At 35.9% G+C, this 19,798-nt stretch overlaps 1 protein-coding gene across 2 annotated transcripts in view; it reads right to left on the reverse strand.

Moving 5' to 3' along the window:
- Positions 1-19,798, reverse strand: part of LOC123565272 (focadhesin-like) — a 232,697-nt gene that overhangs the window by 49,264 nt on the left and 163,635 nt on the right. For both annotated transcript variants that reach the window (XM_053550146.1, XM_045359140.2), the window contains one exon: positions 13,956-14,156. In XM_053550146.1, coding sequence (XP_053406121.1) covers positions 13,956-14,156 — 201 coding nt within the window. The remainder of the gene's footprint in view (positions 1-13,955; positions 14,157-19,798) is intronic.

Consider the following 19,798-nt stretch of genomic DNA (forward strand, 5'->3'; position numbering starts at 1 on the left):
TGGGGAACATCTAAGCCAAAAAAATATTAAAATCCCTTGATGGATGACAGAGTTACGACTGGATTGGGAAACTTTTTACCTCCCATGACCTTTGAGCTAGGGATCTGAGTGTTGCGCATGAGACATTACCTCACTATTGGCCAGTTTTTCAACTCTAGTACTAAGAAAAGCTTAAACTAGTATTAGTTAAGCCATCGCTCAACCTTGTTTTCTAACGGATTTTTACTAATACTCGGCGGGTATATTTGCGATGTATTAGCTAAGCCTTGGTCACACACTATGAACATGCAGATACAGTCATCGGACAGTTTCGCTGTATTTTCACATATATAAAATGTGTTACTTTGGTGATTTACTACTTTCGAAAAAGAAATTCTCATAGAAATCATAGAAAAATACAAAAACACATTAAAACTGAAAAGCTCTCGCTCCCGTCTAATGAATGAAAAAAAATTCCTATGTTTGCTCATTGTCTTATTGTTTTCGTTATTCCTAAATGTTTCATCTTTCATGTACAAAACACGTGCAATATGCACTTGTAATTAGGAATGCATTTGTAAATTTATATCAATAGTATAGGTACTCAAACTGCACTTGCAAATGCATGAATTTACACGTCACTGAAAGGAGACGTGTATATGTAGACGTGCGTATCCATATATACATGTTCAACTACATTTTTTTGCGTTACAAGTAATTATTATTAATTACATGCACTTATATATTTATGCTTGCACATTTATTTTGAAACGTATACAAACGTAGCGAATTTAATAAAGTTAAAATTGAAGAGTTGAATCTGTTACATTTTTCGCTCGACTTTTCGAATAAAAAATAGAGCTTTTGCGCCCGCCCAGTGTCAGCGTCGGTTTAAGTTTTTTTATAAAGTAAAACATCTCTAATACTAGCTTTACTGAGACGAAATCTATCCAAAAGTCCAAATCGTCGTACATAATGAAAGGGTTTGCTCAGTCCCGAATCATTCTCTCCCTCCTCAACATCTCTGCTTTAACTTCATGCTGGAAATTTAAGTCCATGTCTCAATATTCCGCCTCCATCTTTTCCTAAACCACCTATGCCCCAGGTTTAAAATAACAATAGAAAGATAAGCCATTGCTGACACCGCTCAAAGTAGAACAAGAGGACCATGATGGTCCTGAATCGCTCACCTGTCCCCACATGACCCAGTTTTAAACCGAGTATGATGTCGTTTTTTTCTATTATTTGACATTGTGACCTAGTTTTTGAGCTCATGTGACCCAGTGTTGAATCTGACCTAGATATCATCAAGATAAAAATTCTAACCAATTCTCATGAAGATCCACTGAAAAATATGGCCTCCAGAGAGGTCACAAGATTTTTTATTATTTGACCTACTGACCTAGTTATTGAAGGCACGTGACCCAGTTTCGAAATTGATCTAGATATCATCAAGGTGAACATTCTGACCAATTTTCATGAAGATCCATTCAAAAGTATGGCCTCTAGAGAGGTCACAAGGTTTTTCTATTTTTAGACCTACTGACCTAGTTTTTGACCGCAGTTGATCCAGTTTCAAACCTGACCTAGATATCATCAAGATGAACATTCAGACCAATTTTCATATAGTTCCCGTGAAAAATATGGCCTCTAGAGAGGTCACAAGGCTTTTTTGTTATTTGACCTACTGACCTAGTTATTAAAAACACGTGACCAAGTTTCGAACAAGACCTAGATATCATCAAGGTGAACATTCTGACTTACTTTCATGAAGATCCATTGAAAAGTATGGCCTTTAGAGAGGTCACAAGGTTTTTTCTATTTTTAGACCTACTGACCTAGTTTTTGACCGCAGTTGAACCAGTTTCGAACTTGACCTAGATATCATCAAGATAAAAATTCTGACCAATTTTCACACAGATCCCATGAAAAATATGGCCTCTAGAGAGGTCACAAGGTTTTTTTTGTTATCTGACCTACTGACCTAGTTATTGATGGCATGTGACCCAGTTTCGAACTTGACCTAAATATCATCAAGGTGAACATTCTGACCAATTTTCATGAAGATCCATTCACAAGTATGGCCTCTACAGAGGTCACAAGGTTTTTTCTATTTTTAGACCTACTGACCTAGTTTTTGACCGCAGTTGACCCAGTTTCGAACTTGACCTAGATATCATCAAGATGAACATTCAAACCAATTTTCATACAGATCCCATGAAAAATATGGCCTCTAGAGAGGTCACAAGGTTTTTTTATTATTTGACCTACTGACCTACTTTTTGACCGCAGTTGACCCAGTTTCGAACTTGACCTAGATATCATCAAGATGAACATTCTGACCAACTTTCATACAGATCCCATGAAAAATATGGCCTCCAGCGAGGTCACAAGGTTTTATTATTATTTGACCTACTGACCTAGTTTTTGACGGCACCAGACCCAGTTTCGAACTTGACCTAGATATCATCAAGGTGAACATTCTGAATAACTTTCATGAAGATCCATTGAAAAATATGGCCTCTAGAGAGGTCACAAGGTTTTTTTATTATTTGACCTACTGACCTAGTTTTTGACCACAGTTGACCCAGTTTCGAACTTGACCTAGATATCATCAAGATGAACATTCAAACCAATTTTCATACAGATCCCATGAAAAATATGGCCTCTAGAGAGGTCACAAGGTTTTTTTATTATTTGACCTACTGACCTAGTTTTTGATCGCAGTTGACCCAGTTTCGAACTTGACCTAGATATCATCAAGATAAACATTCTGACCAACTTTCATAAAGATCCCATGAAAAATGTGACCTCTAGAGTGGTCACAAGCAAAAGTTTACGCACGCACGGACGCACGCACGCACGGACGACGGACGACGGACGCTGCATGATCACAAAAGCTCACATTGTCACTTTGTGACATGTGAGCTAAAAATCCAATCGAAGGTTTAACTTTTGTCGACCATTATTCACGTGCTGACTTAAGCGTTGTAAATATATCCGACACCGCTTAAGTCGGAGCTTAAGTCTTTACTTGAAAAACTGGCCATTTGGGCAACATTTGTGCCAAGGAATATTAAAATCCCTTGATGGAAGACAGAGTTATGGGAAAAAAAGCCTACTGACGTTCTGCCTCTGACTATGACCTTCATCTTTGAGCTAGAGATATGAGTTTTTCACAAGGCACACTGTCTCATTATGGGGAGCATTTGTGCCAAGTAATATTAAAATCCCTTAATGTATGACAGAGTTATGGACCTTGCAGGAAAAAACCCTACTGACCAAGTAAGACCTTGACTTTTGAGCTAGGGGTCCAGGTTTTGCATATAAGTTGTCTCATTTAGAGAACATTTGTGCCAAGTAATATTAAAATCCCTTGATAAATGACTGAGTTATGGACTAGACGCTAAATTTAGGACAGACAGACAGAATGAAGGATGGACGGAAATGCACAATACTATAGTCCCTTAAACTGGTTTTCAACCAGTAGGGGACTATTAAAGACCAACATTCTGGTAAGATAGATCAGGTAAAAAATCTGACCTCTAGAGTGTTAACAAGGTTTTTCTAAGATCTGACCTAGTGATCTAGTTTTTGGCCTTGATGACCCAGTTTTGAACTTGGAAATCTTTTTTTAAAGAGAAACATTCCTTGTGTGACCATCTACCAAGATGGTTCAAATTATTCAACAATCTTGGTAAAGGGTCACACATGGACCATTTGTGCAAAATTATTTTAAAATCGGGCTAGCAGTTTTACACAAGATTTTTTTTTTAATTTCCACTATATATATATATATATATATATGGAAAAGTGACCACGCCCCCTGGCCGCCATGTTTTTTGACGAATCCAAATAATTTGAACAATCTTGGTAGATGGTCACACAAGGACCATTTTTGTTAAATTATTTCAAAATCGGACTTCACACAAGAAGATTTTTAAAGTTTCCACTATATACACATAGGGAAAAGTGACCACGCCTCCTGGCGGCCATGTTTTTTGACGAATTAGAATAATTTGAACACTCATGGTAGAGGGTGACATAAGGACCATTTGTGTGAAAGTACTTAAAAATCGGACCATCGGTTTAGAAGGAGATGGCATTTGAAGTTTTTTCTATTTTTAGCTTTGGCAGCCCCTATGTGCAACCAAGCAGAACTGTTTGAACAATTTTGGTAGAGGACCACACAAGGAACATCATGGTCAAGTTTCTTCAAAATCCATTCAGTGGTTTTGGAGGAGATGTCGTTTAAACACAATTGTTGACGATGGACAGACGACTTGATGGACAGACGCACGACGGACACAGCATGATCACAATACCTCACCATGAGCACTTTGTGCTAAGGTGAGCTAAAAAGTAAGAGTGTGATTTGAACCATGACCCCTCTGTTCAACATTACAAAAGGTACATTTGCTCAATGCTCTAGACCACTGTGCCACAGTGGAATTTTCTAAGTATGAAGATTAATTAAGCTATGCTGACCTTAAAACTTACCCCACTGACCCCATAATACAGTCCCAACTCTGTTTTTTCTTTAAACTACCTATTATAGGCAAAGTTTATTTTCAGTACCTCAATGCAAAGTAAAATTATTAAGTGGTAACCATTACTTTTCTGCTTTTAGTAACACTGACCTTGACCTTGATACTGGTGACCTCATACGCAATCCTAAATTCTATCTCTATGTAAGTTACCTATCTACCAAGGTTTTATTTCAATTGGTTACTCCTAACTCAAGCTATTGAGCGGAAAGCGAAAGTTGACGCCACTCACACGCCCCCACAACAATTTGCCAACCTAGTTGAAAACCTGATTAATAATTCGTTTCAAAATTCACAATGGTGAGGATTTTGATTTCCTTTTTGGTATAGGCAATCCCTGTGAAGTCAAGCTGAACCTTAATGGTGAATATTTATGCCAAGTTATTTGAATATATATTCAAGCATAGAAAAGTTACAGACAAGACAAAAACAACAACATCTTTAATCCCCATATTTGACCTTGACCTTGAACTAGAGATCTGGGTCTTACATGTGACATATAACACGGCCTGTAAACACTGGCTCGTCCTCTTTGAGGAGATGAGTTGAAAAAAGAGCCAGTGATATTTCCGAGGAGGCGCTAATGACCGGAACTTCATGCAGAATGTGAACAAAGAAGAGGGTTGAGTTGATTGTTTCCTTTCTCAGATAAATGTAAGGCCTTATTTCAAAAAATAGCCAATGTAGTTCCACTCAGAAATAATTATATTTTTTATATATACAGGCCATTTTGCAAGGTAAATGCATTCTGTAACGTGAGAACTTTTGAAAGTTGGAAAATAGAGCAAATCTAAACCAAAAGTAGACATTTTCCCATATATTTCACCCTAATTTACACAAATTTAAGGTTTTATAGTCACTGCATCAATTTTGCCGAAAAGCATACCTTACTACTGCATGACTTATGTGGTTTACTACCGTGTTTATCCCGTACATGTGCATTTATCACCATGTGGAGGAGCCACCGCCGCAGAGGAGGTGCTAAGAACCGGAGTGGGAGCCAAAGCACTTAAAAATTGAGATTGTTTAATGTATCATCAATTCTCACATACCAGAGCTTTATCATGATTCCCTTGGATTGTGACAAACATCTAATGGATGATATTGTAACAACATCCTATTCCTTTCCTTAGAATGTATTCTGAGATATTTGCACTTCTCTTTTCTTTTGCACTTGTCTAATGATGGGCTATCATGACATTATAAGCTTTATAATTATGATTTTTTCTGTGAAAGGGGCATTTTCTAATGCACAACGGTTTTCATGTCCAACGCATTTTGGATTTTTTAATAGTAAGTGTTAACTTTGTGGTAGTCTTGAAATGCAATTGCAATATTAGCTTTCTCATATAAATGTAAGGCCCTTTTTTCAAAAATAGCCAATGTAGTTCCACTCAGAAATTATTATACTTTTTATACCTGCAGGCCATTTTGCAAGGTAAATGCAATCCTTGACGTGAGAACCAATTTTTCCCATAATGGTATGTTAAATCTGAATTAGTTATGTGTTTTAACGGCGGGTTTTACCCCTCTATGCTCACTTTTGGCTAAGAGGAGGAGCCAAAGCCTTGGAGGAGACGCAAAAGTCCAGAGTCGGAACCACTGACCAGTTCTTTTCCTGGGTGATTAACACTCGTATAAAGCGTTTTCGTTCTCGCAATGTAATATCTATTTCGTTTTAATATTTGTAATTTGATGCTTAAAATTGTATTATACTACCAAAATGCACATAATCTACCTAAAATAACGAGAGCTGTCTATAAGACAGAGCACTCGACTTTTCTCAGTGCTTGAATCTGAATTAGAGCTTTGCCAGTAAAAACGTTATAAAACTTAAAAATCTAAGTTAAAAAGGGGCATAACTCTGTCAAAATTCAAATCAGAGTTATAGGGATTATTTTTCCTGGGGTAGACTTTGATAGTAAATAACTGTTTTAAGTTTCAAGTCAATAGCTTTGATAGTAACAAAGATAGTTGATGCTATTAAAAGGGTTAACCAAAAGCGTTAACCAAAAAATCTAAGTTAAAAAGGGGCTTAACTCCATCAAAATTCAAATCAGAGTTATAGGGATTGATTCGTTTTGTGTAGACTTTGATAGTTACTAACTGTTTTAAGTTTCAAGTCAATAGCTTTGATAGTAACAGAGATATTTGACTTTACAAAGAAAAAAAAAAGAAAGAAAAAAAAAAACAAAAAAAAACAAAAAACGGCAACGCCGACTCCAACGCCGGTGCAAGTGCAGTAGCTCTACTTTTTCTTCGAAAAATCGAGCTAAAACTATATGTGTACGTATCAACGCAAGTGCTACAAAGTTTAATATTAAATGGTTAATTTTATTTTAAATGTTTGAAAGGAATCGCCAAAGACAGGATGCTCAGTTCTGCATGATATCATTACTTTTGTTCGTTCCAGATGGGTCTGTTTAAAGGCAAATGTAGGAATGGGTTATCATTGACAACAAAAAAGAACGACGTAACATACAAATGTAAAAGAAAAGAAAAGAAAACACGTCAAAATACATCAAATTTAGACGAACAGTTTAGAAATGTAACCACAAGCACCCCAAATAAAAGGAAGCGCAAGAGAACGATTGTCACCAGCAATAAAGTGAGCACATTGAGATCTCATTTGCACAAAAAAATGTTTTATCACCAATTGTTCTCTTGTTCAATACACACCAGGACCGGAAATGTGATAATACTTCTTGCGGAAATGATGGCGATTTATTCTGCAAGGCCATTAATCAACTTAGTATGTGTGTAAATTAAGCAAAACATTTGTGCTATTTGACATTTGGTTTTATACTTGCTACTAAGTAAAATGTTTGATTAAACTTTGAAGCGCTAAATATTTCTGGGTGCATACATGGCGCTATAAAGACAACGTCCATGTGACGTAAACACAATATCATTTTGACGATTTAAGCATTGCTAGTCATGTTAGAATGTACACTTTATTCATAAAACTCCCTCGATATTTTTGCTAATGTTTTTTTTTTTTATCTTTTCAGTATATCTATGTCTTTTCTAATTCATTAAGAAACAATTTTTAAGAGTTTATTTGAAAGCATAAATAAAATTGAGTAAGGCAGTGAGACTATATAATGTAACTATAAGAAATGATTTTTTTTTCGGTATCCCGCAGAATAGGATCGGCAAATCAATGAATCGCGATAGCTAGAAATTAAGTGTCAACATACATGTTTCCTTACAAACGTTATTTAAGTAAAATTAGAAAACTGTATTTATAATTCTGTAACTATAAGCTCAGTAACGGTCAATACCCATTCTTAGTACGTAGCATTAATTAAAAACAAATCTGACAAAAAATATTGCCTCAACAGATGGCACCCTTTTTACAAACTCCAAATACTAAATGATAACTTAATATGACTTTGACTGCAGAATGACTGACAAACGGACAAGGATAAGACAAAAGCTATATGATATATGCGGTTCGGCCTGGGAATAAATATCTAACTTTTTCAGTTTCATTGTTATCGTTAGAACATCTGGGAGAAGTATTTTGAGTGTTAGCATTTTCATATATATGCATTCGAATTAAGCAATTTACAGTTAAAACAATTATATTTATTTAACATTTGTAAATACCCAGTGAAGCACATATTGCAACTGCATTTCAAGACTACCACAAAGTTAACACTTACTATTAAAAAATCCAAAATGTGTTGGACATGAAAACCGTTGTGCATTAGAAAATGTCCCTTTCACAGAAAATATCATAATTATACAATCATGATAGCCCATCATTAGACAAGTGCAAAAGAAAAGAGAAGTGCAAATATCTCAGAATACATTCTAAGGAAATGAATAGGATGTTTTTACAATATCATCCATCAGATATTTGTCACAATCCAAGGGAATCATGATAAAGCTCTGGTATGTGAGAACTGATGATACATTAAACAATCTCAATTTTTAAGTGCTTTGGCTCCCACTCCGGTTCTTAGCGCCTCCTCTGTGGCGGTGGCTCCTCCACATGGTGATAAATGCACATGTACGGGATAAACACGGTAGTAAACCACATAAGTCATGCAGTAGTAAGGTATGCTTTTCGGCAAGATTGACGCAGTGACTATAAAATCTTAAATTTGTGTAAAATAGTGTGAATATATGGGAAAATGTCTACTTTTGGTTTAGACTTGCTCTATTTTCCAACTTTCAAAAGTTCTCACGTTACAGAATGCATTTACCTTGCAAAATGGCCTGTATATATAAAAAATATAATTATTTCTGAGTGGAACTACATTGGCTATTTTTTGAAATAAGGCCTTACATTTATCTGAGAAAGGAAACAATCAACTCACCCTTCTTCTTTGTTTACATTCTGCATAAAGTTCCGGTCATTAGCGCCTCCTCGGAAGTATCACTGGCTCTTTTTTCAACTCATCTCCTCAAAGAGGACAAGCCAGTGTTTACAGGCCGTGTATAAGTTTGTTATGGTGAATGTTACAATGCCAAGTTACTTGAATATCCATCCATGCAAAGTAAAGTTATTGATAATACTAAAAATTACCTATTATCTTTGATTTCTATGTGTGACCTTGGCCTTTGGAACAAGGGCCTGGGTTCTAGCGCACCATATTTCACCTCATTATAGGAACAACTGTGCCAAGTGATGATGAATGGTAGAGTTATGGATCAGACATAAAAGAGACCCTGTTAACCTCTGACCTCCAAGTGTGACCTTGACCTTGGAGTAAGTGGTCTGGAATTTGAGCACAATATGTCGAGGGCTGAGCGCGAAACTATTGTATCTTGTTCTTTATTTATATACAGTTACAATAGTTTCGCGCTCAGCCCACGATGTCTCATTATGTGGAACATTTGTGCAGAGTAATTTCAAAATCCCTTGATAGATGGTAGTGTAATGGACCAGATATGAAGTGTAACAAAGGGAAAACACTGGGTCATGGGGGATAATACTATATGTCAGCAAAGGCCATGTGCTAATTAATCATTCATTATGTAAGGTTTGGTGATTCTAGTTGTTCCCTCTCAAGAGAAGGAACATTTATGGTTGACATTTCACACTTGAATAAGCAGGTAATGGATACAAGGGTACTGTTAAAGGCATGCGATTAACAGTAGGGTGCTGCCATCTTGGACTCATGCATATTTATTACAAATAGCCTCTATGCCAATGTGTTTGTACATGTGTCTTTAAGTAAATATAATGAAATGCAAGTTATTAACAGCAGACTGATAAGGAACAATAATTTGTATAGAGTGTTAAGTGCATTAAATATTTGATTCTGTATTCGTCAAAAAACATGGCTGCCAATATGCATGATCTAAAAATAGACTTCTGCCAAATAATCATGTAATGAAAAATTTGCTGGTCATGTGATGTTTTATAGCTTCAAATACATCTGATGCTTCCTTTCATTTTTTTACCTGTCTAGAACTTTTTTTCCTGTGTTTCGTAAATGCACTGTGTAATATTTTTGTCCAGGTGCTCGCGCGTGTTAATCATATGACGAAAAATCAGAAGATTTTAATATTGCAGTCTAATGAACATAAAATAACCAAACAGATTTTCATCAATGTCATAATATAAACATGCTAAAAATAGATTTTCTTAAAAGACAGAATATTGCATATATATGCTAGAAGGAACCTTTTACTAAGGCCTAAAAAAAAAATATGTTTGTTTCCTGTAACATGCTGAAAAAAATGGGGGTTGGTAGGTAGGGAATTTTTTTTTTTTTAATTTTTTTTTAGTAGGTGTCAGAACATTTCAGTGTTTAGTAACCTTATTATCGCCAATTAACTGCCTAATCAGGCCTCAACCTTAACTTTTTTCAGCAGTTGCCAGCAGGTTCACCAACTGCTAAAATCTAGTAGACCTGCTCAGACTTTAGTGGACCTCCAATTCTATCTCATAAATTGTGATGCTGTAGATGTCACAACTTCATATGACTCAAAGAAACAGGACTTATTTCTAAATAATTAAAAATGGAAGACTGTAGCAATCTGTTATCCTGAAAATATAATTATTTTGAAAAGTGTCCCAAAATATGGACACAATCAGCACAGTGTTGAAAGTGAAAAAAAACAAAAACATCAACAATTATTGGTAATCATTCTGATGATAAACTAAGTAATTGGCCTCGTTTTTATCATCAATTAACACCCCTCAAAGAGCTAAAGAAGTGTGTCGGTTATTGTGGCATCTGCAGTGGAGATCAAAGCGGTAAAGTTTCCACGAGATTGTCATTGCATTACGTCATGTTTTCGCGCCATGTGACACATCACTGTCTGATCGTACTTTCTCGATTCCTTTAATTGTTGAGAAGAAATCAGTAAAAAAGTTTTTTCTTTAATTTTTTAAAAGCGAATGTGCAATATCCCGAATAAACTGACATGTAAATGTGTCAGACCGTGAACGATGCTGACCTATTTGCCCTCAAGAAATTTACATTATTGTTTGAGAAGAATATCTAACAAAGTGTTGTGTCAAAAAATATATGTACGAAGACTCATTTAAAACTTATTAAAAATCGCAACGACATCATACTGCCTCATTTTAAAACCACATTTCTATTTACGTTTATGAGGTCACGTAACCTATTCTGCCGTGCTAACAGAAATCTGTTTGCCAAAAAATCGTTTTACTCCATGTATTTAAATTGCTGCCGCTTTTTCATTATTTAAGATTTTTTTAATTGTGTTTTTTGTACTTTCTGGTCAAAAGTCTGAATTTTATTACCATAGTATGTACCGTTTATTTACTTTAACAAGAGCTGTCTGATGACAGCGCGCTTGACTATTCGAAGAATTGATTGAAGAATGGGGTCAAAATATTTCCACGGATATTCAGACAAAAGAAATAAATAGATTAGACAAACAATGTTCCTGTATTACTTTGATTTCGGTAAGTCTTGCACTAAATGGCAATATATGAGCCAATTTCAAAGTCCAAAAAGGGCCATAATTCAGTCAAAATAGTTATGTACTCTTGCCTACAGATGGAAATCATAATGATAAACAAGTGTTCGAAGTTTAAAAGCCATATGTCAAATAGTTTTGACAAAACATGAACTTGTATGAAAACAGAACCAATTTCAAAGTCCAAAAAGAACCATAATTCAGCCAAAATAGATGACAGAGTTATGTTCTCTTTCCTACAGATAGAGACTATTATACTAAACATGTAATAAAAGTTTCAAAGCCATATGTCAAACACTTTACAAAAAATATGAACTGGTACGAAAAACTTAACCAAGATTTCTAAGTCAAAAGGGGCCATAATTAAGCCAAAATCCTTGATGGAGTTATGTACTCTTGCCTATAACTGGACATGGTGATGGTAAACAAGTGTTGAAAGTTTCAAAGCTTTATCTCAAAAGACTTTGTCAAAATATGAACTGGTACAAAATATTAACCCAGATTTCTAAGTCAAAAAGGGCCATAATTCAGCCAAAATCCTTGATGGAGTTATGTGCTCTTGCCTATAACTGGACATGGTGATGGTAAACAAGTGTTGAAAGTTTCAAAGCTTTATCTCAAAAGACTTTGTCTAAATATGAACTGGTACGAAAAACTTAACCAAGATTTCTAAGTCGAAAGGGGCCATAATTCAGCCAAAATCCCTGATGGAGTTATGTACTCTTGCCTATAACTGGCCATGGTGATGGTAAACAAGCGTTGAAAGTTTCAAAGCTTTATCTTTAAAGACTTTGTCAAAATATGAACTGGTACGAAAAACTTAACCATGATTTCTAAGTCAAAAGGGGCTATAATTCAGCCAAAATCCTTGATGGAGTTATGTGCTCTTGCCTATAACTGGCCATGATGATGGTAAACAAGTGTTGAAAGTTTCAAAGCTTTATCTCAAAAGACTTTGTCAAAATGTGGACTGGTACGAAAAACTTAACCAAAGTGTGACGCCGACGCAGACACCGACGCCGACGCCGTGGTGAGTAGGATAGCTCTACTTATTCTTCGAATAGTCAAGCTAAAAAGGAAATAAATAATCAAGATCACGCTGTTTGAAATTTTACAAAACATTATATGAAAATTTGATCGTTTTAAAAGAATTTTGCCTACATTCCTGTTGATATCTTATTAAAATTGTTATAGAATTCAAACTGTAATAGTTCTCAAGCCGTGTTGAATATCTGAAGCGATTATATTAAAAAATGAATGCACTACGCGCGTTTTTTGTGTCAAAAGTACCTGCCGATATTTTTGGTTGCGTTGGTCCAACGGTCCACCGCTAAGGTCGAGGCCTGTTTAAATTACTAATCAAATAAAATTGTTGAAAATTTGCTCCCACCTTTCAATAACAGATGTTGTTTATACAAGTTTTTTTCTACACTGATTCCTTTTGTTCAGTAAACATTGTGTAACAGGCAAAGTTCATAATTTTGCAGACAGACATAGCTTCGGGCCGTTTTTGCCAATTAGAGATTTTCGGGGCCACAATTAATCTTTTGTCGCAAATGGCTCAAGTGCAACCGACAGCGTGACCCCTGAACAAGTGGTACAAACATGATAATAGACTACTCTTCTACGAATTGTTTATCAATTAACGTTTACACCTTGATCAATAAACACCTTTCATAATGAAGTACTAAATACAAACCGCGAGATAACCACGTGTCAGTCGGCGCGTGGCGTGATTGACATCTGTCAGTAGCTAATTAGTATATGACGCTCCGCCTACTGCCATACTTCCGCTTGTGGCGGCGAACAGTATTAAAATTCACCGAGATTTTGATTGACAAGGGGCAGAACTTTTGAACTCGATATGCATCAAAGAAAACTTCTCGATTTTCGCGGGTGAAAACCCGGAACCTCGAGTCTACCGACAAACAGGCTTTTCGCCATGTTGTTTCATGTCGACTGAACCAGGAACGTTCGTGACTATGCGCGACGAGGTCGGGTACAACTAAATTGTCCCTATAATCAATAAAGATATAATCAGAATCTCGAATTTCAGCCCATAAAAAAATTGCGGTCGGCGGTAAAAACTTATGGTCGGTCGGGTTACAGGAAACAAACATATTTTTTTTTTAGGCCTAAGCTAAAAATTCTTTTCAATTTTTTTTTACCAAATCAAGGGGAAAACTGCTTTTACTTGGTCAAGGTGGATAATACAACATGAATTATTAGCACTTTCAATTATTTTTTCAAACAAATCAAGCTGAAAAACTCTGCTTTTACTGGGTCAAGGGGGATAATACTATATATGAGCAAAGGTCATGAGCTAATAATGTAAGGTCTTGTGATTTTACTTACATACTTTTTGAATTATAAGCATTTTCAATTTCTGACAGATGGACAGACAACGCCAAAACAGTATCATTATGCCTTTGGCAGGGAATAACAATAAAAGACATATATTAGAATGGTAAAAGGTTAAAAAAAAGCCTAGGATATCCATAGTTAATTAAAACTTACATTTACATGTAATCCATTATATCCCATTACTGACATCAAGCCATACAGGGAGGCTACTCTCTCTAACTCTGAACATTCAGCACCATTTATGGATTTCGTCCAATCAAATATCAGTTTTTGCTTTAACTGGCCAATGGCAGGATGGCCTCCTGTCTCTGCAGCATAACAGACACATCCCAGGGCTATACACACTCCTGCACTCTGAAAATGACCAAAATTCCATATAAAAGCATATCTCTGATTAGTCCATTTGTAGTAGATAATGCATCTCTACAGTCTAATTTCTTCTCGTGTGAAGAATTCAATTGTAGTTTTCCCTTCACTGTTAACAACTGAAAATGTTTCAGCAATCTCAAACAAGAGCAATCAAACAGGTACATGTATACCGAAAGAATACTATGAAATTATGTAGAAACTGGGCCAGAAGTTTCTCGTGAGATGATTTCTAATTCTCCCACTATATTATTATGTTCACACAGAAAAAATTACCTAGCAACCATGTATTTGACGAAATCTGAATAACATGAACGATCTAAGCAGAGGGTCGCCCATGGAACTATTTAATTGGACATATTGTTCATGAGATGATGTTTGGTGATTTCTCTATCTTTAACTCTGGCAGCCATGTTTTGTGATGAATAAGAACCATTTGAACAACCTTGGTAGAGGATCACCAAAGGATCATTTGCTTATTTCTAAATCGGGCTTGCAGTTTCTGATAAGAAAATATTTAAATTTTCTACTATATACACATAGGCGGAAGTGACCTTGCCCCAAGGCAACCATGTTTTTTGACAAATTGGAATTTGTACAATCTTGATAAGTGTCACTCAAGAACCACTTCTATGAAATTACTCAAAACTGTACCTGTGGTTTAGAAGGAGATTTGATTTGATGATTTTTCTATTTTTAGCTCTGGCAGTACCACAGTTTGACCAATTTTGGAAGAGGACCATGTGAGAAACATCCAGGCCAAGTTTCAATAGCTTTAACGAAATGGTTTCACATGAGATACTGTTTCAAGAAAACTTGAATAGACATTGAGTGTTCACAATAGCTCATGCTCAAGTGAGCTAAACTATTAAAGTAGAATGTAGAAATTTCAATGAAATCTTTTGAAACAAACTGACATAGACTGGACCCTGCTATAAGATGCTGAAAACTTTGATGAGACTTTTCCCCCAAATTCACTCTAAGTTTCCAAATTTTAACAAACTGTACAGGATGGTTTCTGTTTTTAAAATGCAGTGATGCACAGTTTGCGGGATCCATATTTCTTTTTCAAACATGAAATTGTATTTTCACTGAATTTACTAACAAGACAGCCATGAAGGCCCTTAGCTGCTCAACTGAGTGTCACCTTTTGAATATATGTCACAACACACAGTATCATGAAAGGTACGATCAAGCAGTTCATAAGATGAATATGTTATTTTTTCCTAAACTTGAGCAAGGTCCATAAAGAGATGCTACAGACCAAGTCTGGTGAAAATACATCAAGAAGTTCATGCAAAAAAACAAATTTGGGAGAGGACATTATTTTTTAATGATGCTACTGACCAAAGGTTGTTAAATGGTTTGTCTATTTTTAGCTCTGCAAGCCCATAAAAGGGGGCAAAGCATACCAGTTTGAACAAGAGCTCAAAGAACACGAAATGCTCCCCCCCATGATGCATTCAGTAATTGCACAAGGAACAGAAATTATCTGGTCAATGAACACAAAAGTTCTACTGTTCTGGGTCAATGTGACCTTGACCTTTGACCTACTGATCACAAATTCAATAAGGGTCATCTGCTGCTCATGATCAACCTCCCTATTAAGTTTCGTGGCCCAAGTGATCACAAGTTATCGTCCAGAAACCGTTTAACTGTTCCGAGTCAATGTGACCTTGACCTTTGGCCTACTGACCTCAAAATCAATAGGGGTCATCTGCTGGTCATGAACAACCTCCCTATCAACTTTCATGATCCTATGCCCAAGCGTTCTTCAGTTATCGTCCGGAAACCGTTTAACTGTTCCGGGTCACTGTGACCTTGACCATTGACCTACTGATCTCAAAATAGATATGGGTCATCTGCTGGTCATGATTAACCTCCCTATCAACTTTCATGATCGTAAGCCCAAGAGTTCTTGAGTTATCATCCGGAAACCATTTAACTGTTCTGGGTCACTGTGGCCTTGACCTTTGACCTACTGATCTCAAAATCAATAGGGGTCATCTGCTGCTCATGATTAACCTCCCTATTAACTTTCATGATCCTAGGCCCAAGCGTTCTTGAGTTATCATCCAGAAACCGTTTAACTGTTCCGGGTCACTGTAACCTTGATCTTTAACTTCTGATCTCAAAATTAATAGGGGTCATCTGCTGGTTATGACCAACCTCTCTATCAACTTTCATGATCCTAGGCCCAAGCGTTCTCGAGTTATCATCCGGAAACAGATTGGTCAAAATACCGACCGACCAACCGACAGACATCTGCACAACAATATACCCCTCCTTCTTCAAAGGGGGGCATAACAATATTGGGAAAAGACCTTATAACTAGAACTGTCACAGGAGTGACTCATACCCCCACCATACGGTCTTATCACAGAAGAATGGCAACCGTAAGAAATCTTAAAAATGCTTTGGAGTACTTCATCCTGGGCTTCCACATATAAGTAATACTAGTATAATACTAGTATGGTAATACTAGTAAATATATTAAATCTCTAATATTAGAGATACACTAAAAGTGAATACAAAAAAGTGTCTTACCGACCCATGTTACTACAGAAAAATGTTTTTACATTTTACATAGGACTTATTATAAAAAAGTTAGAAAAATACCTAAAATATTTAAAATCTAAAAATAGGATTTCTAAAAATAGACTAATTCATGGAATTTAAGGGGAAGAAACTCAGTACAAAAGTTAAAAAAAGGTTACTTCCCTTTGGCTCTAAGCCAATCAGAATGAGATATAGTGAAAATACATCAAAATTAACCTTAAATTCTAGGTAAAAGGGGACACAATTCAAGACAAATTAGTGTCAGAGTTATGCACCTTGTGTCACATGATGTGGGTGATGAGGTGGAACATCTATTTTAGGTCTGAATCAAATCCATTCAGTAGTAACTGAGATATAGTGAAAATACATCAAAATTAACCTTAAATTCTAAGTAAAAAGGGGCATAATTCATGAAAAATTGGTGTCAGAGTTATGCACCTTGTGTCACATGATGTGGGTGATGAGGTGGAACATCTATTTTAAGTTTGAATCAAATCCATTTTGTAATAATTGAGATATAGTGAAAATACATCAAAATAAACCTTAAATTTAAAGTAAAAGGGGACATAATTCATAAAAAATTTATGTCAGAGTTAAGCACCTTATGTCACATCATCTGGGTGATGAGATGGAACAACTATTTAAAGTTTTAATCAAATCCATTTGGTAATAACTGAGATATAGCGAAAATACAACAAAATTAACCTTAAATTCTAAGTAAAAGGGGACATAATTCATGAAAACTTGGTGTCAGAGTTATGCACCTTGTGTCACATGATGTGGGCACATGATGTGGGTGATGAGGTGGAACATCTATTTTAAGTTTGAATCAAATCCATTCAGTAGTAACTGAGATATAGTGAAAATACATCAAAATCAACCTTAAATTCTAAGTAAAAAGGGGCATAATTCATAAAAAAACTGGTGTCAGAGTTATGCACCTTGTGTCACATCATGTGGGTGATGAGGTGGAACATCTATTTTAAGTTTGAATCAAATCCATTTAGTAATAACTGAGATATAGTGAAAATACAAAAAAATTAACCTTAAATTCTAAGTAAAAGGGGACATAATTCATGAAAACTTGGTGTCAAGAGTTATGCACCTTGTGTCACATGATGTGGGTGATAAGGTGGAACATGTATTTTAAGTTTGAATCAAATCCATTTGGTAATAACTGAGATAATAGATTTCGGGACAGGACGGGACGGGACGGGACGCGACGGACGCGACAAAACTGACTCCTATATACCCCCCTCAAACATGTTTGGTGGGGGTATAACAATGCTACAGACCAAGTTTGATGAAAATCCATCAAGCACTGCATAAGAATACATCACTAAAGTCATTTTCTTTTTTTGGCTCTAGCAGCCCCTAAAAGGGGCTAAGTGCCCCAATCTGAATAAAACTGAGAGAGGACCTTATAATGATGCTACAGACTAAGTTTGATTAAATACCCATCAACCAGTTAATGAGAGGAATTCATTTAAATGTTTCTCTATTTTTACCTCAATCTGCCCCTAAAATTGGCCAAGTGCAACCATTAGGACAAAACTGGAAGAGGATCGTATATGGATGCTACAGACCAAGTGTGATGAAGATCTATCGTGCAGTTCATTAGAAAAAGTTGTTTAAAAAGTGTTTCTATTACTAGCTCCAGCTGACCCTAAAAGGGGTAAAAACACTGACCTCTATGGAGACCAATGACATATATTTAATTCTATATATCTACATTCAGTATAATTATGTTTTATAAAGAAAGAAAAATTGTATTTATTTTTGTATAAACAACATTGGTGCAATAATATCAAATGTGGATTTCTGTGGGATTGCATGCTTAATCTGATGTCATTCACACCAAAAAAATAACACAATAGCATCTTTTGAAAAAATCTTTCGAAACTGGAGACTAAACTTTCAAAAAGAACGTTAAATAATTGCTAAATCTAATTTTTCAGACACTAAAGATCAAAATTGTATCAACACTATTATGACTTTTTCAATTTAAACAAGTCGCTCATCTGACTGAAGAGGACCTTGGCCATCTGACCCTGATTCTGACCAAGTCTGGTGAACATCCTTTAAGAAATTCATTAAAATGAAAGTTGTTTAAAGGTTTTTTCTATATTTTGCTTTGATGGCCCAAAAATGTGTTACCATAAGAACATACTTCAAGAGAAGAAGTAATGTAATTTTATTCTATTTTTAGCTCTGGAGCCCCCAAAAGGGACCAAGCAGAACCATTTGAATAAATTTGGGAGAGGGCCTTACTATGATGTTAAAGACCAAGTTGATGAAAATCAATCAAGTGTTTCGTGATAGTTTTTTTTCTATTTTTAGCTCTAGTGGCCCCTAAAAGGGACCAAGTGCCCCCAATTAAACAAGTTTGGGGGAGGACCATACAATAATGCCACAGATCAAGTTTGATAAAGATCCATCAAGCAATTCTTCAAAAGAACTTGTTGAAATCAATTTCTGTTTTAGCTCTAGCAGACCCTAAAAGAAGCCAAGTGCCGCTAATTGAACAAAGTTAAGATCCATATGTTGTCACTTTAAGGCATTTCTATTTTTAACTCTAGCGGCCCCTAAAAGGGACCAAGTGCCTCCACTTGACCAAATTTGAGAGAGGACATTATACAAATGCAACAGACCAATTTTGATGAAAATCCCTCCATTAGTTCATGAGAAGAAGTTGTTTAAAAGCAATTCTGTTTTAAGCTCTAGTGTCCCTTAAAAGGACAAAATCTTGTCAGGACCTTACAACTATGCTACAGACCAAGTCTGATGAAGATCCATCATTTGGTTCATGAAAAGTGTTTTTATTACAAGTATTTTTAATTTAAGCACTAGTGGCCCATACAAGAGGGTGACTGCCCCTATTAAATGATGCTACAGACCAAGTCTGATGAAGACCCATCAAGTAGTCCATGAGAAGTTGTATAAAAGTTTTTTTTCCATTTCTAGCTTTAGTGGCCCCTTCAAGTACCTCCATCTCATCAAATTTGCAAGAGGTTCTTATAATGCTGCTACAGACCAAGTTTGATGAAGATCCATCAAGTGGTTCATGAGAA

Source organism: Mercenaria mercenaria, chromosome 8 (genome assembly GCF_021730395.1).
Source record: "Mercenaria mercenaria strain notata chromosome 8, MADL_Memer_1, whole genome shotgun sequence".
Classification (NCBI taxonomy): Eukaryota; Metazoa; Mollusca; class Bivalvia; order Venerida; family Veneridae; genus Mercenaria; species Mercenaria mercenaria.